Source organism: Onychostoma macrolepis, chromosome 23, assembly GCF_012432095.1.
Source record: "Onychostoma macrolepis isolate SWU-2019 chromosome 23, ASM1243209v1, whole genome shotgun sequence".
In the NCBI taxonomy this organism is placed as follows: domain Eukaryota; kingdom Metazoa; phylum Chordata; class Actinopteri; order Cypriniformes; family Cyprinidae; genus Onychostoma; species Onychostoma macrolepis.
In genome coordinates this window covers 26,053,607-26,065,965 of record NC_081177.1, presented here as the reverse complement: position 1 = coordinate 26,065,965, position 12,359 = coordinate 26,053,607, and the positions used below count along the sequence as shown (strand labels likewise).

Below are 12,359 nucleotides of genomic sequence, written 5' to 3'. Positions count from 1 at the left end.
TCTCGCAAGACTACAGTTTTTCTTTCTGGATCTTTCGTTACGCCTACGTCATACGCTCAACCGCCTTGTCGTGAACGCACCTGCTCGAGAGACCGGAAGCTGCACATTATAGTTTATAAAGTTTTAAGAATCTACATTTTTCTTAAACTAACATATCGTTTCGCTTCAGAAGGCCTTTATTAACACCCCGAAGCCATGTGGAGTAGTTTTATGATGGATGCATACTTTTTTTTCAGAATCAGAAACAGGGGCACAATTCACTGCAATTATACAGATTGGAACAAACAGAACAAAATGGAATATAACTCCGAATGTGTTTGTCTGAAAGAGGAATGTCAGACACGCCTAGGATGCCCTGAGGGTGAGTAAATCTTTGGCTAATTTTCATTTTTGGGTGAACTATCCCTTTAACAGTCCCGAAATTGCAAGCACCCTAGTTTGAAAACCCACCTCCTTGTTTTGGATCAAAGGCTTTTCCCTGGAGTGAGCGTCGTCTGGGTCGGTGTGCTGTGGTGGGAAGTGGAGGGATTCTGAAGAACAGCAATTGTGGAAGAGAGATTGACAGTGCTGACTATGTCATCAGGTAGAACTACAGTACCTTACTATATGCTCACACACATCATGGCACTGTTACAGAAACTCAGAACTCTGCTTGGCCAGTCAAATTCAAAGAGCAGAATGTAGTTATTAACTTATTGTTTGAGTATGTTATCCCAGCTTGGTTTGTAAAACCATCTGAATTTTATCGGAATATTGCAAATATTAGCAGGGTGCAGCAGTAAAACAAGACATACCAGTAATGTCACTGTCATCTTTTTCATCTGTTATCCTTTGTTGAAGGTTTTGCTGTTTTGTGCGAGACCACATACCATCACAGATATTTTTTTAAAGAAAAGCTTTGTTAAAAGCTTCTTTCAGCATAACATACTGAACATTTGTATTTGAAAAAGTACTCTAACCAGTGAACCTTGCCCTGTTTCTTTCAGGTTTAACATGGCTCCCATTAATAACAGTGATGTTGGGCTAAAGACTGATCTAATCACAGTCAATCCCAGTCAGATCTTGAGAGGGTGAGAAAACATTAACAAAATAATATATACACATTCTAAATGTTATTTTTGATTTCATTTTTTATATTATATTTTTGATAGTGAATCTAAAACCTAGTGAGCAGCTTATATAGGCAAAATGTTAAAGGAATAGTGTTGGGTCCAAGTCTACCTGGTTGAGTCAGAGTCGAGTCCCAGTCTGAGTGGGAGATGAGTTGAGTGTGAAAACATGTAAATAGAAAGTTCTAACGTTCTTCACAGAGCACTTACACAAATATACACAGGGGTGTCTGAAAGCAGCCACCTGTCAGTCAATACCGACATGGTAAAACTACTACAAAATAAAGCCTGAATGACGAAAAGTTAAATTTGAATGTTTGTTTTAATTACTTGGAAGTCACAAAAAAAAAAAAAAAAGTACTGTTCATTGCAAAATGATCTATCAGAATTGCAGTGAGACTAAATATAGAAATAGAAGTAATGTGACCTGACACCGACTTGGTGATTGATGTAGGCTACCACCATCATGTTGTCCCACCGGACCAGGATTCGGTGCCCCTTTAAGGCTGGCAGTAAGGTTTTTAGGGCCAGGAAAACTACCATCATCTCAAGGCAGTTGATATGCAGACCTTGCTTGGGGCTGACCAGGTGCCAAATGCTGGATTGGCCTTATACAGTGCACCCCAACCCGAGTTGGAGGAGTTTGTTGTGACGACCTTCCTCCTGGAGGCCAGTCCCAACTGCACACCTACATTTACATTTACATTTAGTCATTTTGCAGACGCTTTTATCCAAAGTGACTTACAATTGGGGAATACATTAAGCGATTAATCTTGAAGAGGCGATCAGACAGACGAAGTGCTTGTAACACCTAGTCTCAGGCATTGTTTAAATAAGTACAAGCTAGCAAGGGAAGGAATAAGTAAAGAAAAAGAGATTTTTTTATTTTATTTTATTTATTTTTTAAGTGTAGGATGAAGTCAAGTAGTGTCGAAAGAGATGAGTTTTCAGCAGTTGCTTGAAGATTGACAGGGATCCAGCACTCCGAATATGGATGGGAAGATCATTCCACCAGCCAGGAATGGTGAATGAGAATGTTCTGGAGAGTGATTTTGAGCCTCTTTGTGATGGTACCACGAGGCGTCGCTCACTAGCAGATCTCAGACTTCTGGAGGGGATGTAGATTCTTAATAGTGAGTGCATGTAGGCGGGTGCTGAGCCTGTGGTTGTTCTATGAGCAAGCATCAGTGTCTTGAACTTGATGCGAGCTGCGACTGGTAGCCAATGCAATGAGATAAAGAGAGGTGTAACATGGGCTCTTTTGGGTTCATTGAAGACCAGTCGTGCCGCCGCATTCTGAATCATTTGTAGAGGTTTGACTGTGTTTGATGGAAGTCCAGCCAGAAGAGCATTGCAGTAGTCCAGCCTAGAAATGACAAGGGCCTGGACAAGAAGTTGTGCAGCATGCTCCGTCAGAAAGGGCCTGATCTTTCTGATGTTGTGTAGTGCAAACCTGCAAGATCGAGCAGCCTTTGCAATGTGGTCTTTGAAGGTCAGCTGGTCATCAAAGATTACACCAAGATTTCTGACCGAAGTTGATGGGGTAATTGTTGATAACCCTTACTGGATCGTGAAGTCATGCTGTAGAGTCGGAGCGGCGGGAAAGACAAGAAGCTCAGTCTTTGCCAGGTTGAGCTGCAGGTGATGTTCTTTCATCCATGTCGAGATATCCGCCAGGCAACCTGAGAAAGACTGATACATGCTCAGGTCCGACGGATCGTTTGATTTGTGCCATTTTCTCTCTGAGTTTAGTCCGATGTTCACGAAGAACATCAGATAACCAGGGGTTAGAAGGGGCAGCCTGTGCTGACCTAGAGGAGAGAGGACAAATATCGTCTAGACAAGAGGTTAAGGTAGAACATAAAGTGTCAGTAGCTGCGTTTACATCCAGAGATAAGAAATGGGTAGGTGAGGGAAGAGAGGAGGATACTACAGAGGAAAGATGGGAGGGAGAAAGGGAGCATAGGTTTCGTCTAAAAGTAACTGGTAGGGGGGTTGGTGGCACACGGGTAACAAAATGTAGTGTAAATGTAATGAAGAAATGGAGATATGTATTGGTTGTACCAGAATGTTATCTGCAGTACAATTGCGTGTGTAAATTAAATCAAGTTGGTTGCCTTATTTGTGCATGCTAGTAGTGGTAAGGCGTTTGAAATCAAATGAAGCTAGGAGTGAATGGAAGTCTGTAGCATAAGGCTTGTCTAGGTGAATGTTGAAATCACCAAAGACTAAGAGTGGAGTGCCATCCTACCCTTGCATAGGGTAGAGCGGGTTGAGTATTTCCAATTGTTTGAAATGAGCAGGCCAGTGCCCCCACCCCGGCCAACTTGACGCGAAGTGTGAGAGAAAGAGAAATTATTAGAGAGAGCAGCTGGGGTTGCTGAGTCTTCTGGACGAATCCAGGTCTCAGTCAAGCCCAAGATGCTGAGCGTGGATTTTAAAGAAGAAGCAGAAATGAAGTCAGCTTTGTTGACAGCTGACTGGCAATTCCAGAGACCCACAGAGAAAGCAAGAGGTGTAGTGGAAGATGTAGAGATAGGGCGTAGGTTAGCAGGATTACGTTGCCGTCTGCGTGTGATGTTAGAGCGTGGTTGAGAGAGAACCAGAATGTTTTGGAGACACATGATAGAGGTGGAAGGAAAGAGGATAGGAAAGGAGAGTGTGAGGGAAGAGAAAAAGGATACTTAAGTGTGTAGCTCGATGTTGTTGCTCGGTTAAAGTCGCGCAGGAAAAAGTTGCAGGTCTTCACATGAGGAGGCTGAACACGACGGCTGACCTCAAACAAATACACAGTCTAGAGTGAAAAAAAGCTGTGGCTGCCTTTAATTAGCACAGCCACCAGCCTATAGCAGGGCCAATGGCTCAAATCGAAACTAACACTTCGCACTTAAGTGCACGAAAGGAGCTAAGCTAAGTAAGTTTGATTGCACAGTAAGTGCAATCAAAAATATAAACCACAAAACGAAAAAGCAGAATAGAAATAGGTAGGAAACTAAGTATTCTTTCCTAGCAGCAAGTAATTAATTTAAACAACAGAACTACGAACAAGTATTAAAATACTTACGCGCTGCCGTCCGTCTCTTCTGGTGACTAATCGACTTCTCCCTGCACACCTGATTGAAACAGGCAAGAAGTTGTCTAGGGAGCCACAGCTTGGATACAGCGATGGGTTACCCTGATGTAAAACCAGCCCAGTCACCAGGCGTGGGATGGGCTTTGGGCCAATATTTAAGAGGCTGCATGTGAAGCAGGTTTAGAGGAATCACAGAGGAGGTGGCCGCCATGAGGCCAATCATCCACTGTAAAACCCTAAAGGGGCCATGTTGTCCCTAGTATGAAATATGCTACCAGTCACTGAATAGTCAGTTCCGGCGTAATCCATGCCTACATCCGTGCAGAGCCTATAATCATCCCCAGAAAGACAGCTCGCTGTCTGGGTAACAAATGACTCTTGGGTGGGTTGATTATCAACCCGAAGGGCTATAGGTGGCTGAGCAGCATCGCCCTGTGAACGACTAATTCCATTCTGATCTGGCTAAAAACAAGCCAATTGTCGAGGTAGTTCAGAATGTGGATTCCCATCTGTCTCAGAGGGGAAAGAGCCACATCTATGCACTTCGTAAGTGGGGCCAGGGACAGCCCGAATGGCAGGACTGTGTTTTTTTTTTTTTTTGTGATCAACTTTTTATTTTTTCAAATCAACAAAACAACATCCACTCAAACAAACAACAGGGAGGGGGAACAACAGACACACCATCAACAATTTCAATTTCAATTTGTAGTAAAAAGGACAAAACATGAGTCCATAGATTGACAACAATTGGACATTCCTAAAACATGTGGCGAAAAGTACCTTCTGATACAGAGTTACAGATATGACAGTCATAGGTCGATAGTGTAAGGTTTTGCACCAAATCTGCAAAACCTTACACTAATTCTCGGCCTTTGACTCAGTTTTCAATTTCAGAAAACACTTTTTGAAAAACACAACACACAATTCTCTATGTAACACACAAACATCTAACAGGAAGTATCTTGATTTCCTTTTTCAAACACAACCATTTAAAATGCCACACTAATTAATCAGTGCTTCACACTAACTTCTCACATGCACAAACACTCATTGCTTTATTTAACACCAACCAATCATGGCTTTAGAATAGGTCTATAAATAGGCCACAGGTCAAGTTATACAGTTTTTCTTGCTTCATCGCTTTGATGGATTTCTCAGATCAAAAATGAAATTCTCAAAACTACTTTGTTCAACCTCCACATCATCTAGTCACTTGTGCACATCATAAAAGCAGTTTCCCATTCTTTTGAACAAGTTGTGATTGCTTCGGTACATTCATGCAGCTGATTATGTACACTTGTCTATGGTTTCCTACATTATCAGTTGCTAATATCATGTTGCTCAAAATGTATTATATAGTTATCTGTGCAAGTCAGACCACTAGTAAAAGTGTAACTGTGAATTCGACCCAGTCTCTTTCAATCAATATCACACATACAGTAGTGTAAATTTGTACTTTTGAAATGGATATATGGCATACATAAGAAGCTCAGCCTTCTGCATTTCAGTACAGTAACCATCATCTAAACTGTTGCCATAGTTTACATCAGGTAACACTAACAGAGTGCAGTGTTATTTTGACAACACGACTAAGCATTTTGACTATCTTGTTTGTGAACAATGAAACAAGGACTTTTTGATCTGATGGCACTAATATGTTCATTGACAAATACTTACTTTTGAGAGATGAATTACAGTTTTTTTCAGCTGCTTACACACATTTTCAAAACTTTGCCACTCTTTTTCAAAACTTTCCACACAAATCCAAGAATTGCACACACAAAATGCAAAATGCCTCACATCTCTTGCAAAATGAAGCACTGCATTCAAAATATCACAAACACATCTCAAAAGCAAACATTTGTCTTACGTTGCAAACACTTTCGCTATAATATTGTATTTTTGGATATATCATATACACACAGTTATTCAAAACAAAGTTCTTCTTTCATGAGCTCCTATGTACATTTATGTACAAGATTGAAAGTAATTGGCAGAGAGATTACAGTTTTTGCCCGTTGCTTGAACACATTTTGCAAAACTTCGCTCATTGTGCCAAAACTCTACACACAAGTAAACATGACACAACACTAGGAAATATACCATTCACATCTGTGTCAAATTGAAACTCTACTATCAAAACCTAAACTCTGCTATCAAAACCTAACATTCCTTTCTCAAAATGTAACTCTGATGACAAATTGACACATACTTGCATCATATGCATACACTTTCAGATCAGGGGGAACACACTAGTTTACTTTATATAAAACACTGCAGTCTTTGATTTTCACTGTTTATTCAGAAGGCATATTTTCAGGAGGCACATTTTCAAACAACCAAAAAAGCAAAATACTCAATATTGTACATTGCAGTAACATGAATTCAGATAAAGCAAAAAAAATAATAATAATAGAAAAAACACTATACTGTAAACACAGAAAATCATGGCAATTGCATACGTGGGCTCATGGATCCCGCCGTCTGTTGGGGTCTGGCCACAGGACCTCATCGACATCGCAAGCAATGTCTTCTCCGCTAGGCACCGGGAAAATATCCCTAGCATGTCGAAACCATCCATGGATTGCTGTCACCTGAATGTCGCCGCAGGCCTGATCCATTGCCTGCAGAAGAGGCATGCGGGCATGTGGTTGGCGGTCATATACACGCCATCTCCAAGCCGAAAATAATTCCTCTATAGGGTTTAAAAATGGTGAGTAAGGGGGCAAGTATACCACTTCAAACTGATTGTGGTTGGTGAACCAGGTCTGGACCAGAGCAGCCCGATGGAAACTGACATTATCCCATACCACCACAAACCTGGGCTGATCTGGTCTGTTCTGTACAACTATATTATGGAGAGCATCTAGAAATGTGAGTATATGTTGGCTATTGTATGGACCTAGTTTTGCATGATGATGCAGAAGCCCCCGAAGGCTTATGGCGGCACACAATGTGATATTTCCCCAGCTGCCCGGGACGTGCACAATTGCCCTTTGGCCAATTACATTACGACCCCGTCGTCTTGTTTTGCTCAGGTCAAATCCAGCTTCATCAATGAAAATGAATTCATGAGGCTGTGCAGCTCCATCCATGGCCAAGATTCTTTGTAACAAAAAAAAAAAAACATATTACTGTACTCCAGTGCTACACATACAGAACCCTCACCCCATCACATAGGTACCTGTGTAGCTCTCCGAATGGATCCATGTGGTACTGATATGGTACATATTCAGCTGCTACTGGATTTCAGCAATACTGTATTGTAAATGTAAAGGACAGTTACACTTACCCGTACATATTCAGCTCGAAGTCCTTTGACCCTGACGCTGTTCCTCTCAAATGGGACCCTGTAGAGCTGCTTCATGGTGATGTTGTGTTTTCCCAAGATGCGTCTGATGGTGCTGATGCTCACATGGTTTATGTTGTTGAACACTTGGCTGTCTGCAAGTATTTTCTGTCGTAGCTGGTGGAGACGGATGGCATTGTCTGCCCTCACTAGGTCCACAACGGCAAGTTCCTGCTGTTGTGTGAACAGGCGTTGGCGTCCTCCCCCAGAAGGTCTTCTAGTCATGCTAGAGAAATGCAACCACAAATTGTCTTTTTCTTACAGTACTTTACTGTATATACTGTATCATCCACTGTACTGAAACATCTCAATATACTGCAAGTAATCATGGTATGTTTCACAAAAACTACCACTTTGGCTGCAAAAGGAGCATTAGCACCCTGCAATACCCTGTACACGTGATGTAGTAATGTGATATACTGTAGTACACTGCTGTAAATACCATCTGAGTAGAGTAGAAGGTAGAGAGGTGAAGACATACCGGTTTTCTAGTCGGAATGTTCTTATTACAGATGCCACTGTGAAGCGGCTTAGATGTGGGTGGACTCTCTGCCCAGCTTCCCTCATAGTCAGGCCATGGTTGATGACATGGTCCACCAAAGTTGCTCTTATATCATCAGAAATAGGGGTCCGTGCATGGGCTCTTCGACCTTGACCTCTTGCTCTTGCCTTGCCTTGCCTGCTCTTGCCTGCCTTGCTCTGCCTTGCCTGCCTGCCTTGCCTGCCTGCCTGCCTTGCCTGCCTTGCCTTGCCTGCCTGCCTGCCTTGCCTTGCCTGCCTGCTCTTGCCTGCTCTTGCTCTTGCCTTGCCTTGCCTGCCTGCCTGCCTTGCCTGCCTGCTCTTGCCTGCCTTGCCTGCCTTGCCTTGCCTTGCCTGCTCTTGCCTTGCCTTGCTCTGCCTTGCCTGCCTCTGCCTCTGCCTCTGCCTGCCTCTGCCTCTGCCTCTGCCTCTGCCTCTGCCTCTGCCTCTGCCTCTGCCTCTGCCTCTGCCTCTGCCTCTGCCTCTGCCTCTGCCTCTGCCTCTGCCTCTGCCTCCATCCATGCTTGCAAAGTTCTTGAAATGGCTAAACTGAGGGCTTTTTGTAGCTGGCTGATTGGTATTCAGTTTTGCAAGTAAGTGCCTTCAGGTGTGTATTTGAGTGGTTGCAATTGCCCGATGTGTTTTGTATTTTGGATACATGTGTTTTCTAAATGGCACCCTGAGATTTCATTTTTGAACAAAGTGTCTTATGTATGAAATAGAGTGTAGTATGCAGGACCAAGTGTGTTGCATAAAGGAGTAAATGAGTTGCAGAATTGCAACTAGAGTGCAAAGCAGCGCTTTTGTTTAAGGTATGGGTACATGTGTTTGAGGTATGGTAACAAAAGCTTCAAGTTGTGTTACTTTAGTCTAAGCATGGGTCTATAGTGTTCAAGCAACGGGCAAAAACTGTAACAATTCCATGAAAAATTCATGGTAAACATGAACGCAAGATTGAAAACAAACTTTTTAAAAATTTATTATTTTATTTTTTTTAACTGTTAAGCATTCATGGTTCTGAATACAGTATTACACAGTAAGAAAGAAAGGAAATACGTTGTTTGCATCCATTGTTCAAAACCTACAGTTTTTCTTTGAATTATCCTTAAGGTAATACTGGCAAAGAAGTATGTGCATTTCTCAAAACAATTTGTGCAAACAGCACCACACAATAGATTACCTGCAAAAGCCTGTAACTTACTCAATATCTTTACAGTTTTTTTCAACTGCTTACACACAAAATCTTTACTTGTCACTCAATTTCTGAAACCTGACACTCAAATAGCAGAACCAAACAGCAAGGACACTACCATGATCAAGGCACAGAAACGTAGCAAGGACATCGGTAAAATAGTCCATGTGGCATCACGGGTTCAACCGTAAGTTTACAAAGCAGCAAGAATACTTTTTTGTGTACAAAGAAAACAATAATAACATAATTTATTCAACAATACTCCTCCCCGAGGTACTGTCTTCCACCATTTTGGAGAGTACCCCAGAACGTAGTCAACGTAATCAGTGTTGTTTATGTTCAACTGTGCACATTTTGTAACATATTACTATAAAAATATAAAAATACTTACACAACCAGTGAAAAAGAGAACAGGCACAGAGTCTTCTGTGTTTCACTACTTTTATAATGCACAGATTTGCTGCCTAAGTAGAGCTTTCCAGTTCCAGTTACAATGACTTATCAGAGGCCAGCTGCTTATGTAGGCAACAAGGCAGCTCACTAGGTTTTGGGAGCTACATTGTTTTTTTGTGTACAATAATTTCTGTCTATAAGGTCCAGCGAGTGTGTGTTAATATGTTGGTGGTTTTGTTTGTGTCTCTACAGCTACAGAAACGCACAAAAGAAACCAGGTCCATTAATGCAGCGTGTGAGTGTTTATGGTAATGCATCTCTAATCATGCCTGCGTTTGCAAGCCCGTTAAACACTCGAACGTCAATCAGCACTCTCAAAGCGCTCTGGCCGCCGAGTCCTCAGCTGCGGGTCGTCTTCTTCAGCTCCAGCTACCTCAAGGCACTGGACCATTTCTGGAAAGACCATGGCCTGAAAGGGAGACGCCTCTCCACAGGTTTTATGTTAATTAATTCGGCACTTGAGCTGTGTGATCATGTGCATGTTTACGGATTCTGGCCGTTTGACATCAATCTGGAGAAGCAGACAGTTCCACATCACTATTTCGACAACATTGGACCTAAAGTTGGTATTCACTCCATGCCAGAGGAATTTCTCCGCTTGCTGCAGTTCCACAGTCAGGGGGCTCTGACATTACACCTGCAGCCCTGCTCATGATTTGCTGTTTTCAGTTATTTACTGATTACTGTCATTTTTGGCTAGAGAATATTACTATAAAAATAATAAGTTTGAACTAGATCAGATAGCACAACCATTACAGTTTTTTACAGACGCTAGGACACATTTCTCAATACTTAGGTCACTTTTGCAAAACTCTTCACACAGTTCTCCTAACCAAGTTTCAGCTTGGCAAAGCAGTTCATTTCACATTCAAAATGCACTACAACTACCAAAACACTTTATTCAGGTCTCAAATCAACTCATTTTTCCAGAACACTAGCAAAGGTTGACAGCCGACAAACACACTTTGTCACCCACAAAACAATGACCTAAAAAACACTAACAACATGTAGCATTATACAATGTTTTCTTGTGTAAAACAAGGACACATCTCTGTTTATAATTCACTGCAATATATGTTACTGGAATGAATCAGACATGATGCAGAATTCGTCAATATTTTATGTCGTTTATTTATTTTATAAGTAATTTCAAAATACAACAATTTGTATACACACCATCCACTGATACAGATACAATAGTAACGCTAATCTACTCGGTCTTCTCCATTTGGCCACAGGTTCTCATCCACATCACATCTTATGTCATCTAGGGCAATACACCTAGGAAAGAATCTTCTGCCATGCCTGATCCATCCCTGGCAATCTTCTGCTGATATGTCCAGGCATCCAGCATTCATTGCGTCCAGGAGGGACATTTGATCATGTGGATGGTGGTCATAAACCTTCCACCTCCATGAGGAAAATAATTCCTCTATGGGGTTGAGGAATGGAGAGTAAGGTGGGAGGAAAAGTGACTCCATTCTGGGATGGGCCGCAAACCACTCGGTGACTGCATGGGAGTGGTGAAATGCCACATTGTCCCATACAATTATAAATGTTGGCTGATTCCTTCTCTCTGCATCCCTTTCCTCACCTAGCACAACCCTTCCATAGAGATCATGCAGGAACTCAAGGAGACGTTCAGTGTTGTATGGCCCAATTAGTGGTTTGTGTAACAGCAGTCCATCAGTGGATATTGCTGCGCACATTGTGATGTTGGCACCCCTCTGGCCCGGGACATTCACTGTGGCTCTCTTCCCAATCACATTCCTCCCTCGTCGCCGTGTTTTGGCCAAGTTGAAACCCGCCTCATCCACAAAGATGAAAATGTGGGGTGTTTGCCTGCCTTCAATCTCCATGACTCTCTAAAATAAATCCACAAGGCAACATAAGCTGTTACAGTAGTAAATTTGTAAAAATGGTCTTTGTGTGTGTTTGGTTTTGTTCAAAAACAGTTCTGTATTTTATTGTGATCTTACCTGGACATATTGGTTACTGAGTTGCTTGACATGTTCAGAGTTCCTCTCAAAAGGCACAGTGTACAACTGTTTCATCCTGACCTGATGTTTTTTGAGGACTCTAGAAATTGTTGTTATGCTTACACTGTGAATATTTGCAAAAGTAACATTGTCTGCCAAGACTCTGTCTCGAATCTCAGTGAGTTTTATCCCATTGTTTCTGATGACCATATCAACAATGGTAGTTTCCTGCACATCAGCGAGCATCTTAAGCATTTTAAGATTTAAAATATATTTCATTAAAATATTACTGTAGGAATGTAGCAAATTGCTGTCTTATTCAGTTTTGTACATAATAGTTATTGTTTTGAACATAAGTTTAACAGTTTTGAAAACAGTATGTAAGCATGTGCAAATTGGCCTGTACGTACAAAGAGTTTTGGCAGTTGTTGTGTCTGAGTGAGAAAAGAATTCATGAAATTTGAGAGATGTAGTCATTGAATGCATTTTGTGCCAAAGCAATGATAATTGATCCTCAGTTTAGCCCACATAGACTTCTGTTGTGCTCACTGTGTGAAGAGTTTTGCAAAAGTGACCTAAGTATTGAGAAATGTGTCCTAGCGTCTGTAAAAAACTGTAAAGTAACTTTAATGAAGTGTATTAATGTGTTACTGAAATACAAGAAGATTATTTACTGTACTCTGTT

At 41.6% G+C, this 12,359-nt stretch overlaps 1 protein-coding gene across 1 annotated transcript in view; it reads left to right on the top strand.

The window, feature by feature from the left end:
* Nucleotides 1-10,365, top strand: part of LOC131531861 (alpha-2,8-sialyltransferase 8E-like) — a 29,172-nt gene extending 18,807 nt beyond the window's left edge. The window contains exons 5-7 of the mRNA XM_058762981.1: nucleotides 471-583; nucleotides 987-1,070; nucleotides 9,888-10,365. Of these exons, the coding sequence (XP_058618964.1) occupies nucleotides 471-583; nucleotides 987-1,070; nucleotides 9,888-10,350 (660 nt within the window). The 3' untranslated portion in view covers nucleotides 10,351-10,365. The remainder of the gene's footprint in view (nucleotides 1-470; nucleotides 584-986; nucleotides 1,071-9,887) is intronic.
* Nucleotides 10,366-12,359: the final 1,994 nt, after the last annotated feature.